The sequence below is a fragment of the Phyllobates terribilis genome, unplaced genomic scaffold (assembly GCF_046119375.1).
Source record: "Phyllobates terribilis strain yellow unplaced genomic scaffold, ASM4611937v1 Scaffold_4__5_contigs__length_816908805, whole genome shotgun sequence".
NCBI classification, from domain to species: domain Eukaryota; kingdom Metazoa; phylum Chordata; class Amphibia; order Anura; family Dendrobatidae; genus Phyllobates; species Phyllobates terribilis.
Window position 1 is genome coordinate 157,512,322 of NW_027362764.1, and position 18,259 is coordinate 157,530,580.

Below are 18,259 nucleotides of genomic sequence, written 5' to 3' on the forward strand. Positions count from 1 at the left end.
GTCCGTGTCCAGGGAGATTAGCTACAGTGCCATGAGTTGTAAATTTCTTGATTATGTTGCGCACAGTGACAAAAGGAACATCAAGATCTCTGGAGATGGATTTATAACCTTGAGATTGTTAATATTTTTCAACAATTTTGGTTCTCAAGTGCTCAGACAGTTCTCTTATCCTCTTTCTGTTCTCTATGCTTAGTGTGGCACACACAGACACACAATGCAAAGACTGAGTCAACTTCTCCCCTTTTTATCTGGTTACAGGTGTTATTTTCATATTGCCCACACCTGTTACTTGCCACAGGTGATTTTGAATGAGCATCACATGCTTGAAACAAAGTTGTTTACCCACATTTTTGGAAAGGTGCCAACAATTTTGTTGGGCCCATTTTTGGGGTTGTGTGTTAAATTATGTCCAATTTGCATTTTTTTCTCAGGTCTTTTTTTGTGTTGTTCCAATACACACAAAGGAAATAAAGATGTGTATAACAAAACATGTGTAGCTACAATAATTTTCTGGGAGAAATTCTTCATTTTCTGTAACAATTTCAAGGGTGCCAACACTTTTGGTCATGAATGTATGTAAGGTTGCTGTAATCCAGTATCAATGCACACCTTTGTTTTTGTCATCCTTCTTTGCATTCCAAAATCCTCTATTACATTTTTATGTTAATGAGATGCAAGTGGAGATGGCGTGGCCCTACATTTGCAGCGCTCCGTCCTCTTTCAAATTTTCCCCACCTACCGTCATCCTTTTCGACCAGTCACTCTTGTCTGAGTGACCTGCCTACCTTGTCGGAAATCTCGCACAGGTAGCATTATCTCCCATGCTGGTTGTCTTCTCAGAGGGGGTGACAACACTTGCGTGAGATTTCCATCTGAGAGGCAGGTCACTCAGACAAGAGTGATCTGTCAATCAGGGAGCAAATGACTGTGGCAGGCAGAGAAATTTCCAAAGGGGATGAAGAGCTGTAAGTGCACGGCCAAGACTTGAGGCTCATTAACATAAAACTTGAATTGAGGATTATGAATTGATCTTGGATTACAGCTACCTAACATGTTTGGTTTGTTGTAGTAAAACCTTCTGACAGATTCCCTTTAAATAAAGATCAGCCGCAATATTACATATAACCCATGGACAGATCTGGTGCTAGTTCCAGAAAAACAAACTTTTTTCTCCTTATCCTTGACCACCTATTTAACACAGGTGAAAATTTATTTTTAAAAAGGCTCAGAATGTTTGAAAAAAAATTAAAATATTATTATTTGTCACCAATCCTCCAGAGCTTCCATTTCATAGCTTATCTGTTGCGTGGTGATATCTTCTCCATCTTTCTATTTTGACACACCAGAAATGCCTGATCCAGGAATCACTGCACCAACCCACTTTAGTCAGCAATTGGCTGAGCAGGCATTTCAAGCCATTTCCGATGTGTAAAGACTCAACCAGGAATCTGAGACCAGGTAAGCATCGAAACAGGATTGGATAAGTAAGGGTGAATAATACTTTTTAGTTTATATTTTTTTTCATCCAGTCAGAGCAATTTCAAAAATAGTTTTTATTCCCTGGAAACCCTCTTTATCTGCAAGACATATACCATAGAGAATTAATGGTAGAATGTATAATTGGCTTCTACTCAAGCATCCAGTAGGACCACAGCTTTAAATCAAAACCTTCAACAAATTTCTCAAAGAAAAAATGGGCCAGAGAGGTCCACATGTATGACAAATTTGAAAAAGATGCATCTCAGGGATATAGTTAAACAATTCACAATTTGAGCAAAGTTGATCATAGACAAGACGAGGTGGTTGTAAGAATGAGACTTGTGCCGTAAGTTGTGCCAAAAATTGCACAAATAGATTTGTTCTCCCCATAAAGTTTTGTAATTCCAATGCAATTCATACATATGCCCCTTTGTATATCTTGCCAGCATGAACTTACCTACTCTTGCTAATATTACTCCTGAAAATAACAGTATGATTGAGATATAGGAGTCTGGATGATCGCCGGCATGGACACTCTCAAACAACACAGTATTGTTAGTCCAGTGGATCGAGGAGCGGTCTGGGAGGATAGGCTGGTTGATATTCCCTTGAGCTGGATATATGTGGAGTTGGTTCTGATGTAGTTTCTCAGTGTTTGAAGAAGAATTCACACCCATAATGACAGAGAAAATGCCCAAATCAAACGGGCTTCCTGGAGCAAAGACTGAAAATACGCAAAGCATTAAACAACAAACATGGAGGCAGCTGGATATAATTCCTGTGACCACTAAGCCATAATGTCTTCTTAGTTTGGTAAACAGAAATGTGCCCATTAATCCTGAGATGGCAGACACCGCCATGAGTATGCTGAGCAGAGAGCCGCTGATCCCCTGAGTGTAGGCATAACCTGTAGTAATACAGTCAAAGCCCAGGACTGTGGTGTAGAGGAAGGCCAATCCTAAACCAGCTAGAAAGACAGATTGTCTGTAGTAGGATTTCCAGCCGTCTGTACAGGTGCGCAACATTCGGTGTGCTTTTTGGAAGCAACGTGGAAGTGATGAAGTGCATTCTGCTGGGGGCTCTGGAGTCCGGGGCTTCGCTTCATTGGATACACTGGGAATGGCTGGTGTGCTAATGAAGTCACCTATGACTGAGCAGATTGGCAGATCACCTGCAAAAAAGGAAATGAATAGAGGATCACATCAGTTGCTATAGATAGCTGTATATAAGACACCCCTTGCCCCTAAACGACTACATTTGCAGTGTACATTCTGCAACCCAACATCTCAGTTTTTCAATGTTCTGTGTCAAATATATGTAAGTGGGTTAAGAATTGGCTCAGTGATAGGAAACAAAGGGTGGTTATTAATGGAACACACTCAGACTGGGTCTCAGTTAACAGTGGGGTACCACAGGGGTCAGTATTGGGCCCGCTTCTTTTTAACATATTTATTAATGACCTTGTAGGGGGCATACAGAGTAATATTTCAATATTTGCAGATGACACTAAACTCTGCAGGGTAATCAATACAGAGGAGGACAATTTTATATTACAGGAGGATCTATGTAAACTAGAAGCTTGGGCTGATAAATGACAAATGAGCTTTAATGGGGATAAATGTAAGGTAATGCACTTGGGCAGAGGAAATAAAATGTATAATTATATGCTTAATTGTAAAACACTGGGCAAAACTGTAACTGAAAAAGACCTGGGTGTATTGGTGGACGACAAGCTCACGTTTGGTGGCCAGTGTCAGGCAGCTGCTGCAAAGGCAAATAAAATAATGGGATGCATTAAAAGAGGCATAGATGCTCATGAGGAGAACATCATTTTACCTCTATACAAGTCATTAGTGCGACCACACTTAGAATACTGTGTACAGTTCTGGTCTCCGGTGTATAAGAAAGACATAGCTGAACTAGAGCGGGTGCAGAGAAGAGTGACCAAGGTTATTAGAGGACTGGGGGGTCTGCAATACCAAGACAGGTTATTACACTTGGGGTTATTTACTGTGGAAAAACGAAGGCTTAGGGGTGATCTTATTACTATGTACAAGTATATGAGGGGACAGTACAAAGACCTTTCTACTGATCTTTTTACTCTGAGGCCAGAGACGGTGACAAGGGGGCATCTTCTACATCTGGAGGAAAGAAGGTTTAATCATAATCACAGACGCGGATTCTTTACTGTAAGAGCAGTGATACTATGGAACTCTCTGCCGCATGATGTTGTAATCAGTGATTCACTACTAAAATTTAAGAAGGCCATGGATGCATTTATTGAAAAGTATAATATTACAGGTTATATATACTAGATTCCTTGATAGGGCGTTGATCCAGGGAACTAGTCTGATTGTCGTATGGAGTCGGGAAGGAATTTTTTTCCCCAATGTGGAGCTTAGTGTTTGCCACATGAGTTTTTTTTGCCTTCCTCTGGATCAACATGTTAGGCTGTGGGTTGAACTAGATGGACTTAGTTTTTAAGGTTGAATGAAGACTATGTTGCTATGTTAAGTGGTAAATTATGTTTTATTTCACCTAACTAAAGAAGCTCTGATACATCCAATATACAACATTATACCAAAAATGGTCACCAAGGAAATTACCATGAGTATAGAGCCTATTCAGTCTTAAAGGCTAAACTCATGTTTAAAGATAGGAATGGAAAGGTAGACAGCGACAAATTAAGCAAGTTTGTAATTTTCTTTCTTTTTCTCGCTGTCTCTGATCTCCTCCTATATCTGATTTTCTGTTATATTTTTATTTGTCATTGCCAAGGCAAATGCTACCCAACAGCAGTGCCGACCAGTAACTATGCTTACAAGCTCTTTTCTATTGCGCTTTTAAGTCCTGCCCTGGAACGCTGAGACCACTGTTAGCATCTAATCCCATACTGCTTCACCCTTAAAGGGGTTGTCCAACACTTTAATAAAATTTTTTCTATGTATGAATGGTTTTAAAACAACAGTGGCATACTCCCCTTTCCGCACCCCTCTGGAAGTCTGCGCCAGCTCCAGAAGGGATGTCTGCTCTGTTCAAATGTCATCAGGACCTCTGATTGGCTGCAGTGGTCAAATGACTAGAAGAGCACATCATCGGACGGTTTCCCTGATGATGCGCTCTTCTAGCCACTTGACCACTGCAGTCAATCACAGGCTGTATCACTCCTGGTGACTTCTGAATTGGGACAAAATTGCTACTGGAAACAACACACACCTCTGGAGTGGCCTGCACTAGATCCGCAGGGGTGCTGAAAGGTAAGTATGCCTCTATTTATGGTTTTAAAACATTTAATACCTAGAAAAAAATGTTTCAGTGTCGGATAGTCCCTTTAATGCTCTTCTGATGCAACAGAGGCAAGGCTGCCTCATACATACAGTTCAATGAGGCTGCCTGCCTGAAATGTCAATCAATAAGGTGCTCCCGTCCCCCAGCAGTTGGAAAGTCGGGAAGCAGCAGAGTTCTACCACCTCAATCAAGATGTTGGGATAACCTCTTTAATAACTGATAACAGCAGTGATTTGAGACATGATTTGAAGTCTATGGCCCTTGATAACGCCGCTGGTGCATTGAAATATGTTGGGGCCTGTGATTTTTTTATTTTCTGTCAAATGGACATTATTTGTCTGCGGCACTACAGGCACGCTGACTATTTGCTACTCAATAATACTGATTGCTTTAGAGTTCGCATTACAACTGTACATCAACCAGTAGGCTAATATAAATAGATTATCAACATTTTAGTTTGGAAGCATTTTGTACCAGCTCACCGGGTGTAGATAGGCTAAATCCAAGGCATGGACAATGCTCCAGTGTAGCATTCCAATGAAAATCCAAAAATGCATCTTTAGTCCAGCCACATGGATAAAGCATAAAATCTTCTTTATTGAATATTGATTAAAAACCTGTTTTGACAGAGTAACATCATAAAATGAGGTACGGAACCTACGCATTTCGAGCGGTTAACCTGCTTTTAATCATGGCATGATGTATGGAGACAATGAAGACACTGAAGGCCTTGGCAGCATGTTCAGGCCTCGCAGGCTGGGACACTTTGAAAAAATGGTTCTATGACTGATCAACTCTGTACTGCAGGTGAAATTGGACATTACATATCAAGCACAAGGAGTCAGAGTGTCGGCAGTAACTGTCAGAAGGTATTTGCATGCTATGAATCATTCGACTGTGAGTCAGGCGTCTAGCTACAAGTGATCCCCCAACCTCAAGCCACCACTCTCAAAGGCTATCATTGTGCAGAGAAAGACGGCAATGGAGGCAGGCATGGAGGTCTTTCCTGTTCAGTGATGAACCCTGCTTTTGTCTTCAACGCAATGATAGCCGGAGATTGGTCTGGAGACCACATGGGCAGCACCATGAAGAAGCCTTCAAGAAGGAAAGTCACACTGGTCCTACTCCCAGGATTATGCCGTTTGGTAGCCGGATCCCTGTAGGCTTTATTTCAGGCACACTAACATCTCAGCAATCAAAATTCATTGGTCATGGAACTAGTGGTACAGCCATTTCTCAGAAGTGTCCCAGGAGCCGTTTTCGATGATTCTGAGAAAGGTCAGGAATCAGCCCTGAACTACATGGGAGGACCTGGTCAATGACCTGAAAAGAGTTGGGACCACAGTCTCAAACATTACTGTTAGTAACACACTACGCTGTCATGGATTAAAATCCTGCAGGGCATGCAAGGTCCCCCTGTTCACGCCAGCACATGTTCAGGCCAATTTATAGTTTATCATTGACCATCTGGATGATCCAGAAGAGGCATGGGAGAATGTTGTGTGGTCAGATGAGACCAAAATAGAACTTTTTGGTTTCAACTCCACTTGCCGTATTTGGAGGAAGAAGAAGGATGAGTACAACCCCAAGAACACCGTCCCAACTGTGAAGCATGGTGGGGGAAACATCATACTTTGGGGGTGCTTTTCTGCAAAAGGGGACAGGACAACTGCACCGTATTGAAGGAAGGATGGATGGGGGTCATGTATTGCAAGATGTTGGCCAACAGCCTTCTTTCTTCAGTAAGAGCATTGAAGATGGGTCGTGGATGGGTCTTTCAGCATGACAATGATCCAAAACACACAGCCAGGGCAACTAAGGAGTGGCTCCGTAAGAAGCATTTCAAGGTCCTGGAGTGGCCTAGACAGTCTCCAGACCTGGACCCAATGGAAAATCTTTGGATGGAGCTGAAACTCAACGTTGCCCAGTGACATCCCCGAAACCTGAAAGATCTGGAGAAGATCTGTATGGAGTAGTGGGCCAAAATCCCTGCTGCAATGTGTGCAAACTTGGTCAAGAACTACAGGAAACGTCTGACCTTTGTAATTGCAAACAAAGGTTTCTTTACCAAATATTAAGTTCTGTTTTTCGATTGTATCAAATACTTATTTCATGCAATAAAATGCAAATTAATTATGTAAAAATCATGCAATGTTATTTTCTGGATTTTTTTTAAGATACTGTCTCTCACAGTTGAAGTCTACCTATGATAAAAATTACAAACATTCTTTGTAGGTGGGAAAATGTATAAAATCAGCAGTGTATAAAATACTTATTTTCCCCACTGTATACCGTATATATACCATACTTATCTTCTGTAAAAAGTGTTTAAAAGTCAAATAAGTTATTATCGTTTTGTACCTTGCACATTTATAAGATCCAGTTGTCGCTCCATGTAATGCTCTCCGATGGATTGCTGTGGTTTTACAGCCAGCTGAGGTACCATTTTGTAAACTCTGGAGAGAAAGATAAATTCCACAAGAAGTGACACCAGATTCCAACCGAGAATGAAACCGCAGCCAACCACATTGGAAGCCCAGGTCATGACCTGACCCACTGACAATGGAGCAAATATATTGATTACTTGATCCATCCTTCTCACTGTTGCATTCATCCCTATAATTTAGAGATAGAGGATCACAAATAAAAATCTAATTGATTACATATTGAATACCAAAACGTGTCCTATCCATGGTTATACATGTAAGAGAGTTGTAAATGTTACCATGTGGATTGGGCTTTACAGCATATTTCATTTTAAGTCAAAAGAAGAAAGTCACAAGTGACCATGTAGCATGTTTTGCAATGGTTTCTTAGTCTCTTATTATCTTTGATCACTAGGGAAATGCTGAAGTCTTGTTATTGGGGTTATCCCATGATTTGCAACATGACTTGCGGGTGATGCGTAAAGCGGCTACATGGGAATCTTTTGGAATACAATTTCCCAGTTGTAACCATTTATCTATACCAGCAGTCCCAAAGACTCAAGGATCAGCTTCATTCTCATTTGCACAAAGAAAGACTAGAAGCAGTGGGATGAAACTGAATGGGAAAAGATACAGATTAGATATTAGAAAAAAAAAATTGACAGTGAGGGTGATCAATGAGTGGAACAGGCTGCCACAAGAGGTGGTGAGTTCTCCTTCAATGGAAGTCTTCAAACAGAGGCTGGACAGACATCTGTCTGAGATGGTTTAGTGAATTCTGCATTGAGCAGTTGGTTGGACCCGATGACCCTGGAGGTCCCTTCCAACTCTAACATTGTAGGATTTTATGATTCTCTGATAAGAATACAGGTTTCATTCAACTCAGTACACACTTTTAGACTGTAGCATAGAAAAGGTGATAAGTTGCTTATGGATGGGTGTCAAACCGCTGGGACCACCACGCAATGTGAGAATGGGGCTCTAGAATCTAGAAGCAATGGTCCTGCATAAGGGCGAACATACCATTGGTGCAACTAGGGGTCCAGCAAGTAAGGGGCCACTTCTACTTCCAAAGCAGATGGAATTGTGCATTGTGATGAGCTATTGCGAAGGGTCCATATTCTGTTCTTGCACAGGGGCCTCTTATGTGTTCACTCCTGATCCCGTATGACCACTCTACTAGTCATCTGTGGGGCTGATGAAGATAGCAGAGCGATGCTCTCGGCTACGTCCATTAGTTATATCATGCATATTAATAGGAACTCTCTGTTGATGTGTATGAGAATATTATTAATGCTATGTTTCTAGAGTAAATATGTTTGCAAAATACACACACAGGGTTAATATCTATTATTAATTTTGTCCATATTTTCTGTACAAAGCACAAATAAATGGCAATTTTTAGAAGCCTGGGAAAGTTCACATCTAAGGATATACTAATTAAAAAAAGCTCAAAGGAAACCGAATCATCCATATTCATGCAGCCTGCAGGGGAACAAATGGATGAAGGCAAATGTAACAAAAGCAGGGATAAATGAATAATTCTGTTTCAGTGTTTTAGTACACAGGACATATTAAAAAACATCATTTAGCTCACATTAATGCCCCGAATAAAGTATTTTTTGTGCTTGTCCTCATATCACCAGTGCCTTAGTGGACTGTAAATGTGTGATTCCCAGCAAACCGCAACTCCTAACCTCCCTTTTCTACATATTACCGTGCGTTTTTTTCAGGCCGTGAACATAATGGACAGCAGCACGCAGCCCAACATTCGCTTATGTACTAGTGCATGTGGGCGATTTTCCACATGAGAAAAAAAATGACAGCATGTGCTAGTCTTGTCAAAATTTATGGATCTGACTAATGCCCGTAAAAATCAGGTAGCTCCTGCTCGCGTCCGCTCCGCGGATCTGCCCGAGAGCTGCATGTCTACAATTTATAAATGTCACTGGTTCTCAAAGTTCAGCACTTGAAACCTTAAATTGTGATCTGAAATAGGTAGGAACATCAGTCTAAGGTAACACAGCTATTTAATATTTTTTTTAGAACCGTGTAATTGTTAATACCAATTATGCAGTCAAGGCCAAAAGTGTTGGCACCTGTTACGCTCACATCCGGACTGACTGGCGTGAGCGTGGTTAGTGGTCCCACTGGGCCACGAACTGAGGAGTGCCTGGAAGGGCGTGACTAGGGGCCTCGCCAGATCCGACCACGAACACACGGCGGCTTAATCGACTCCATGGTCCGAGGAGGGACGTGGGTGGTGGCCCAGGTGCTACTCCAGGTCAGACCCCGGTTACAGCTGTTGACCCACACCGGGGAATGCAGGAATGGGCAGGTTTGGCTTGTATGCAGACTGGCGGGTACTGACAGGCTCGGCTGATATACAGGCTGGTTAGGGACCAGTACAGGCTGGGATACAGGAACAGAGCCGCAGGTGCGGAGGGGAAGCAAAGCAGAGCAACAGGTGCGGAGGACAAGCGGAGCAGAGCAGAACGGAGCAGAGCCGCAGGTGCGGAGGGCAAGCAGAGCCACAGGTGCGGAGGGCAAGCGGAGCAGAGCGGAGCCGCAGGTGCGGAGGACAAGCAGAGCAGAGCGGAGCAGTGCCGCAGGTGCGGGCAGACAGGACGGGGCTCTGTTCATCTGGGAAACACAGGAAGATAGCTAGAACACAGGAGGTAGATACGGGGGCAGGGAAACAGGACAAGCAGAACCAGATACACACAAGGTACTTGCAATGAAGTAGCGAGTGGACACAAAACTCACAAACAGAAGTACAGAGACAACGAGTAGGAGTTAGATACTGGTTCAGACACTGCAGGAAAAGGGAAGGATCGGACAGAGACAAACAGGTAACGAGCTAGGACACAGTTCAGACAGGAACTGACACTGAATCGAGATACAGGAACGAGCCTGGGCATACAGCCCGCAGGGTGGCGGAAAAGACTAGAAATCACAGATACAGGTAACGGGCCTGGGTACTCAGCCCCCAGGGTGGCGGAAACAGACAAGATACAGGACAGGACCTGGCAACTCAGTTGCACAGAACACACTGAAAGAAAGTGTTGCTCAGGCACCTCCCACTGGTTGGGGAGGTTTAAGTATCCAGTGACTCACAGCAATAGGCTGGGGACGCATTAGGACTGCGCACGCTGTAACTTTAAGAATCAGGAAGTGCCAGCGCCGCCGCCCTAAGCCAGCAGACAAGAGACATGCACACAGCAAGTAAAGGAGTATAGTGCACAGCCTGGACTGATAGGTAAGTTGGCGGTCTTGCATGGTGGGAGATGGTAAGCCATGCCAGCATGCTGCCAGGGATGTTACAGCACCATTGAAATTGTTCCAGAAAATAAAGTATTTCTCCCAGAATATTATTGCAATTACACTCGTTTTGTTATACTCATGTTTATTTCTTTTATGTGTATTGGAACAACACCAAAAAAAACAGAGAAAAAAAGGCAGATTGGACATAATTTCACTCAAAACCCCAAAAATGGCCCTGACAAAAAATTGTTGGCATCCAAAACTTTAAATTTGGCTGCACACCCTTTTAAATAAATAACTGCAATCAATCGCTTCCTATAACCACTAACAAGCTTCTTACACCTCTCAACTAGAATTTTGGATCATTCTTCTTTTGTAAATGGCTCCAGGTCTCTCATATTTGAAGGAGCCTTCTCTTAACAGCAATTTTAAGATCTCTCCATAGGTGTTTAATGGGATTTAGATCCGGACTCAGTATACTTAATTTTGCTCAGTATTCATTTCTACAATTAATTTAATGTAAAATAATAATTATAATTAATATGTTAATATTAATATTGAGCAAAATTAATTTCAGCCTATTGGTTCGGCCTCCACAACAGTCACGGTCTCTTGGTGGTCCCTTGGGAAAATTAATTGCCCACTCCTGATTTAGGGTAATGTCCACTGTATATTAGTGATTTGTTGGTTATATAATTCTCATTTGTGCTGATTAGTTGATCCATTGTAGACCTTCACATCATGAACAGCAAGGAGCATTTTAAAGTTTTAAGTAATTTTTCATATGTTGTAGCCTACCTTTATAATTGTTGATCTGTGGAAGTCTGGGTCTTAAAACCCCTACTGAACACTCAACCCCATAGGCAGAAGTGCTCATCTTATAATTGACAAAACATAGAGTGGTTTATAAGGTTAAAAAAAAAACACTCCTGTGTATTTTTTTTATTTCAGCACCAAAGTCTAGTAAAATTCACTTTCTTCTGCTGTTCCCAGTGCCGCTCCGGTCCATGTAACAGAAGTTGTGACAGTAATCTGCCCGATTGCTACAGTGTTTTCTGAGCGGACAGGAAATCCCTTCGCAATGTCAGTCTATCAGATTCAAAATAAGGCTCTCATAGGCTTACAATGAGAGCTCGTGGCCGTTACCTCTGACTGTCTTCCAGTCAGTCACAGCTGCAGTCACAAGATGGCGAAGAGGGACCGGAATGGCGCCGGCATCAGTAGGAGATGACAACTGGTAAGTATTTTACTACACTTAGGGAACAGACATAAGTGACACCACTCTGGTGTTGAAATAAAAAAATACACCGGAGTGCTATGTTAAGGCTAGGGCTACACTGCGACAGCAAAAGCACAGTTCTCAAATAGTCCCACAACAACAAGTTGCAAAGATTATTGGGGTCGTGCGATTCTGTGTGAATTGTTTTAAGAACTCTGTTTAAGAATTGCTGTTGTACAACATATGCTGTCCTCTGTAGTCCCAGTCTAAAGCCCCCGTCTCACATAGCGAGATCGCTGCTGTGTCACGGTTTTGGTGACGCAACAGCGACCTCACCAGCGATGTCGCTATGTGTGACACTTTGCAGCGATCAGGCCCCTGCTGTGAGGTCGCTGATCGCTGCAAAGTGTCCTGGACCATTTTTTGATCGTTGCCCTCCCGCTGGTCAGCTCACAGCGGGAGCAGCGATCAGGCTGGTAACCATGATAAATATCGGGTTACTAGGGGCACACGCGCACCTAGTAACCCGTTGTTTATCATGGTTACGTGCCTGCTAAAGTGACCTGTAACCTCCCGCTCACCGTAGCAGAGTGGTAACCATGATAAACAACGGGTTACTAGGTGCGCGTGTGCCCCTAGTAACCCGATGTTTATCATGGTTACCAGCCTGCTCCTGCTTCAGCAGGCTCGTAACCAGGAGCAGGACATCGTGGAAAGATTCTTTCCACGATGTCGCTGCTCCCCTGATCGTTGGTGAGCCTGCCTGTTTGACAGCTCACCAGCGACCACATAGCGACGCAGCAACGATCCCTGACAGGTCGTATCGTTGTCGGGATCGTTGCAGCGTCGCTAAGTGTGACGGGGCTTTAAGGCTACGGTCACACTATCAGTATTTGGTCAGTATTTCACATCAGTATTTGTAATCCAAAACCAGGAGTGGGTAAAAAATACACAAGTAGTGCATGTGTTTCTTTTATCTTTTCCTTTGATTGTTCATCACCTGGTTTTGGATTACAAATACTGATGTAAAATACTGACCAAATACTGATTGTGTGACCGTAGCCTAAAAAAAATTCTATGGACCCATACACCATTTAGCGCATGCTCTAACATAAGCTCAGCCCGTCTGACCCTTAGTTAGGGTGAATGATGGGGGGGAAGGTCTCAGGACCCAGAACCCCACAATCAACTGTTTCACAAGGGATAAAACATTTCAAAAATTACTTAAATGTTCAGTTACACTTTAAACAATGATTGATGTATTCTTAGGATAGGACTGCAAAGTTTCATCAGAAACATTTTTATCAATCACAAAGTCTCAAAAAATCTTCTTTCAGTATTTCAAGAACACTGTGTATTAATATAAGTCTCACCGGCCAATTGGCTTCTGTTATCTCCTGTAATTACTACGATCCAGTCTTTCTGAATGGTTATGGTTAGCGCTGTGCTTGCAAGATTTGCTAGATCCGCTAAAATAATAACTACTCCATAGCAGAATATCTGTGGATAAAAAAACAAAATCACACTTGAATTGAAATATTTTTTAAAACAATTTTCTGCTTTGAATTTCATTTAGCCCATAAAATCAGCATTGGTCTCCCTCCCCTGCTCCAGCGCTGCCTCTCCGTCCCCCCTCCCAGTGATTGCTTACAGGCGGCAGTGGTGACATCATGGCTACAGCACACATTAACACTGCAGCTAATCATAGGGCTCGGGGGCTCTGCCAGTCATCAGCATTGGAGAGGTAGCTCTGGTGGATGGGAAGATGAGCAACGCTGATTTTATCTTTTTTATAGTTGAGACAAGCCTAAGGGCTAAAAAAGTTAAGAACAACAAAAAAACTTTAATTTCATTACTCATGCTACTCCCCTAAACCACAGCAACACTCACACTGAAGTAGGATGGGCTAAATATGAATGTGTGCAATATACTGTACATCCAGAGACACACTAGCTGCGATAGAATGAAGCTGTTTTTTGAGGCAGATATAAAGGTGTGTGTGTGTATATATATATATTGTGGTGTGCTGTTACTTCAAATTGTAATTCAATCTGATTGTTTGGATTACAAGTTATTACAGAGGAATATATAGTGGATTTATATTTAATTATAAATATATATAAATAAATCAGAGTGAAGATATATATTATGACAAAGTCACTGGCAGATTGCTGTAGGGAAGATATGTCCTGCATGGTATGTGCAGAGAGGGTTAATCTGCCATATTTAGAGGGTTAATCAGCCATATTTAAATGGGCCCGTTTTTTTGTGAACGACTATAGAGCCAGTGGGAGGTCGTTCTCCATATCTCTCCACCTCAGAGTGTGGTCTGGGGTTTAAATAGCCAGCCTGTCGAGCCATGGGATGTTCAGTATCTGGAGAAGCTAGCTCCAGAGAGAGAGGATTTTGCATTTGTTGTGCTAAACCTGAACCATGTGTGGTTAACAATGAGAGGCCGAACCACGGCCGATATACGGACTGTACTGTATCTATCTTTTTATTTTGCTTTGCCGTTATGCCGGATGCACAGTGTTTACTTTATGAACTCTAAATTTCGGGTTGGTTTATTAAAAATGAATAAACCAATCTAAAGAGACAGTGTTCCATGTTTACCTCCGTGTACAGCTGAGCAAGGCGCTCTACCACAGGTGGTGTTAGAATTGCAGGCAGCATTCCCAGCGAACATGTGTGACTGCTACAAAAGGTGCTGCATGTGCTGGGTGAAGTCTGCCATAAGCCAGCAAGCGACGCCAGACCAAATGGAGGACCTAATTAAGCATCTGGTGCAAGCACAGCAGCAGCTACAGCAGCACAGGGAGCAGCAGCAGCAACAGATGGCGCAACAGGAGACCACTAAGCTGCTTTATGCAGCAGCTCCAGCAGCAACAGGACCAGCGCCAACCAAAGCAGCAGCAAATTGATTTGCTCACTGAGGCTATTCGTGGCACAGCGACAGCTCCAACTCCAAGGTCAGTGGACAACTTTTCCATTCGGAAAGACGGTAAGGGGAGCTCTGCAGAAAATGACCCCGGGTGACGACGTAGAAGCCTTTCTGACAGTATTTGAGAGGGTCGCTGAGAGGAAGAAACTTCCGCCAGAGCAATGGGCAGAGGTGCTGGATTCATACTTGACAGGGGAGTCCCAGAATGCTTACTATTACTTGGCCTTGCAAGACGGAAAATGGAAAATTAAAAAAGGAAATTTTGGCATGCTTGGGAGTGACAATGACTGTCAGGGCACAGAGGGTCCACCTCTGGGCGTATCAATGTGAGAAACCCCCTCGCTCCCAAATGTTTGATCTTCTGCACCTGGTCCAAAAATGGTTGCAGCCAGAGTCCTCTACCCCTGCGCAGATGGTAGAGCGAGTGGATATGGACCGGTTCGTGCATTCCCTGCCAAGGCCAATAAACACTTGGGTTGCCCAGGGTGATCCCCGGAACGCCGATGAACTGGTTGGACTGGTCGAGAGGTATCAGGGGGCCGAGGGTTACTTGGGAAAGCAGCCCACTCCATACTTGGGGTCTCACCAGGAGGCCTAAAAAGGGGTAGGGCATCCAAGGGCCAAAGGGGCGGGTGAGGTAATGCCAAAGATTCCTGCAGGGAATATTATATGCTAGAAATGTCACGGCCCAGGCCATATAGCCACTCGCTGCCCCCTGACCACAGAGCAGATGAACTGTAGCCTGGGACACCGGTGTTCTTACTATGCCTACCCCACCTGCAGTGTGGACTATTAGCCCGTGAGTGGCCACAGTCATGTCTCGTGACCATAAATGGGGTACTAGGGGTGGGACTCTTGGACTCGGGGAGTTTGGTGACTCTGGTAAGGGCCACACTCCCCCAACAGTTGATCACCGGGAAAAACGTGGGTGTACGATGCATTCACGGGGATGCCAAGGATTACCCTGTTGCCAGAGTGACTATACAAACTGACTGTGGGGCTGAGTCCCATGAGGTCGGGGTGGTTAAGGACCTGCTCCACCCGGTAATAATAGGGCAGGACTTTAGCCTGTTCTGGGACTTATGGCGGAAAGCGGGGCTACCAAGTGACTCAGTTAAACCATCGGTTACACCATGATGCATCCCAGTCGGAGTCAGAGGCGGATGAGTTCCTCCTGTGTGTCCTTGCTGGTGATGAGGGCGAGATAGTAACCCCGGAGGCCGAGATTCCGGATTTGGGGATTTCTGGGGGAAATTTTGGTACTGCTAAAATGCAGGATTTTACACTGAAGAATGCATTTGATAATGTATCAGTAATAAATGGGGCTGCTCAAGAGCCGGGGGCTGACACCAGGTTCCCATATTTCACCATGAATGAGGAGCTGCTTTATCGGGTCACTAAACCCAGAGGGGAAGTGATAGAAAAGTTATTGGTGCCGGGTACCTATAGGCGTAGGGTATCAGATCTGGCCCATGCTCATGTCTTGGGTGGGCATCTGGGAGTAGAGAAAACACAAGAGTAGGTCCAGCAGAGGTTCTACTTGCCAGGATGTCACCAAGACAATGTGGATTTCTGTCGGTCTTGCCCTACCTGTCAACTAACTGCTCCAGTAACCCACTTTCGCAGTCCCCTAGTGCCATTGCCCATTATAGAGGTCCCATTTGACTGTATTGCCATGGACCTTGCTGGGCTCCTGGTTAAGTCCACCAGGGGGCACCAGTACATTTTAGTGGTGATGGACTATGCGACACAGTACCCGAAGGCGGTACCACTGAGAAACTCCTCTGCCAGGAGTATAGCCCGAGAGCTAGTACATATTTTCTCCTGGACGGGCCTGCCAAAGGAGATCCTGACAGACCAAGGAAATCCTTTCATGTCAAAAGTGATTGAGGGAGTTGTGTAAGGCTCTCCAAATTACACAACTCAGGACGTCCGTATATCATCCGCAGACAGACGGCCTCGTGGAGAGGTATAACAAGACCCTAAAATCCATGTTTAAGAAGATTGTGGAAAAGGATGGCTGAGACTGGGATTGCCTACTCCCCTACCTGCTGTTCCCGGTTAGGAAAGTTCCCCAGGCCTTTACGGGATTCTCCCCCTTCGAGCTGCTATACGGACAGCATCCTTGCGGAATTCATGTGGCCCAAATGCAGGACCGGATCGAGAAGGGGATGCCGATTGTGAGGGAGAGCCTCCTCCAATCCCAAGAGGCCCAAGCAAGGGTTTATAATTGGGTGGCGAGACTGAGACAGTTCAGCCCGGGGGACCGGGTGTTGGTGTTAATCCGCACAGTGGAAAGTAAATTCCTGGCTAAGTGGCAACGGACATATGAGGTGGTCGAAAAGTTGAGTGACTTCAACTACAAGGTCCACCAACCAGGGAGAAGGAAGCCGTACCAAGTATACAACATTAACCTGCTCAAACCATGGCGAGACAGGGAACCGGTGGAAACTACGTGCCTGGGGGCCCATCCTGAGGCCAGGGTTGAAGATATCACAGTAGCAGAGACACTGTCACTGGCCCAGAAGCAACAATGCCGAGAGGCGCTCTACCACAATATTATATATATATATATATATATATATATATATATATATATATATATATATATATATATATATATATATATATATATATATACTGTGTTCCAAATTATTATGCAAACAATATTTTCTCAGATTTTCACAAATTACCTATATGAATTGCAGTCATTGTAATTTTCCAGTCAAATAACTATTAGAGTACAATTGAAAGGTTTTTGTACAAACTGCCTATGATAACAGTATATTTTTAAAAAAATAAAAAACTGAAACTGCACTCAAAATGCATGTTCCAAATTATTATGCACAGCAGAGTTTTCAACCTTTTCATTTTAATAAAGAACAAAAAAATGGTCATTTTTGAAATTATAAGCATTAGCAGGTTATTACAAACTGAAATCAAACAGTTTTCAACTCAAAACTTTATTCTAGGTGATGTTACATTTGCACATAGAACCGCTTGTTCGAAAGGAGCTTCTTAACTCTCTCGTCCATTGAATTTGTCAGGTTTTGGATGGTTTCTGCTTCAATTGTTTTGCATGAGGACAGAATACCCTCCCAGAGCTGTTGCTTAGATGTGAACTGCCTCCCGCCATCATAGCCACTCCTTTTGATGATGCTCCAGAGGTTCTCAATGGGGTTGAGGTCAGGGGAGCATGGGTGCCACACCATAAGTTTGTCCCCTTTTATGCCCATAGCAGCCAGAGATGCAGATGTGTTATGTGCAGCATGAGACGGGGCATTATCATGCATGAAAATGATCTTGCTGCGGAATGCACGGTTCTTCTTCTTGAACCATGGAAGGAAGTGCTGTTTGAGAAACTCAACATACATAATGGAGTTCATCTTTACCCCTTCAGGGATCCTAAAAGGGCCGACAATCTCTCTCCCCATGATTACAGCCCAAAACATTACTCCACCTCCTCCTTGTTAGCGCCGTAGCCGTGTTTGCATGGGGTGTCCATCAACCAGCCATCCTCCTCTCCATCCATCTGGACCATCGAGATCATTTCATGCATGATAATGCCCCGTCTCATGCTGCACATAACACATCTGCATCTCTGGCTGCTATGGGCATAAAAGGGGACAAACTTATGGTGTG

General features: G+C 43.7%; 1 protein-coding gene across 1 annotated transcript in view; it reads right to left on the reverse strand.

Annotated features, from left to right (window-relative positions):
* Positions 1 to 18,259, reverse strand: part of LOC141264255 (ferroportin-like) — a 67,411-nt gene that overhangs the window by 2,983 nt on the left and 46,169 nt on the right. The window contains exons 5-7 of the mRNA XM_073676543.1: positions 13,050 to 13,176; positions 7,129 to 7,383; positions 1,937 to 2,650 (exon numbers count right to left, since the gene is read on the reverse strand). Coding sequence (XP_073532644.1) covers positions 1,937 to 2,650; positions 7,129 to 7,383; positions 13,050 to 13,176 — 1,096 coding nt within the window. The remainder of the gene's footprint in view (positions 1 to 1,936; positions 2,651 to 7,128; positions 7,384 to 13,049; positions 13,177 to 18,259) is intronic.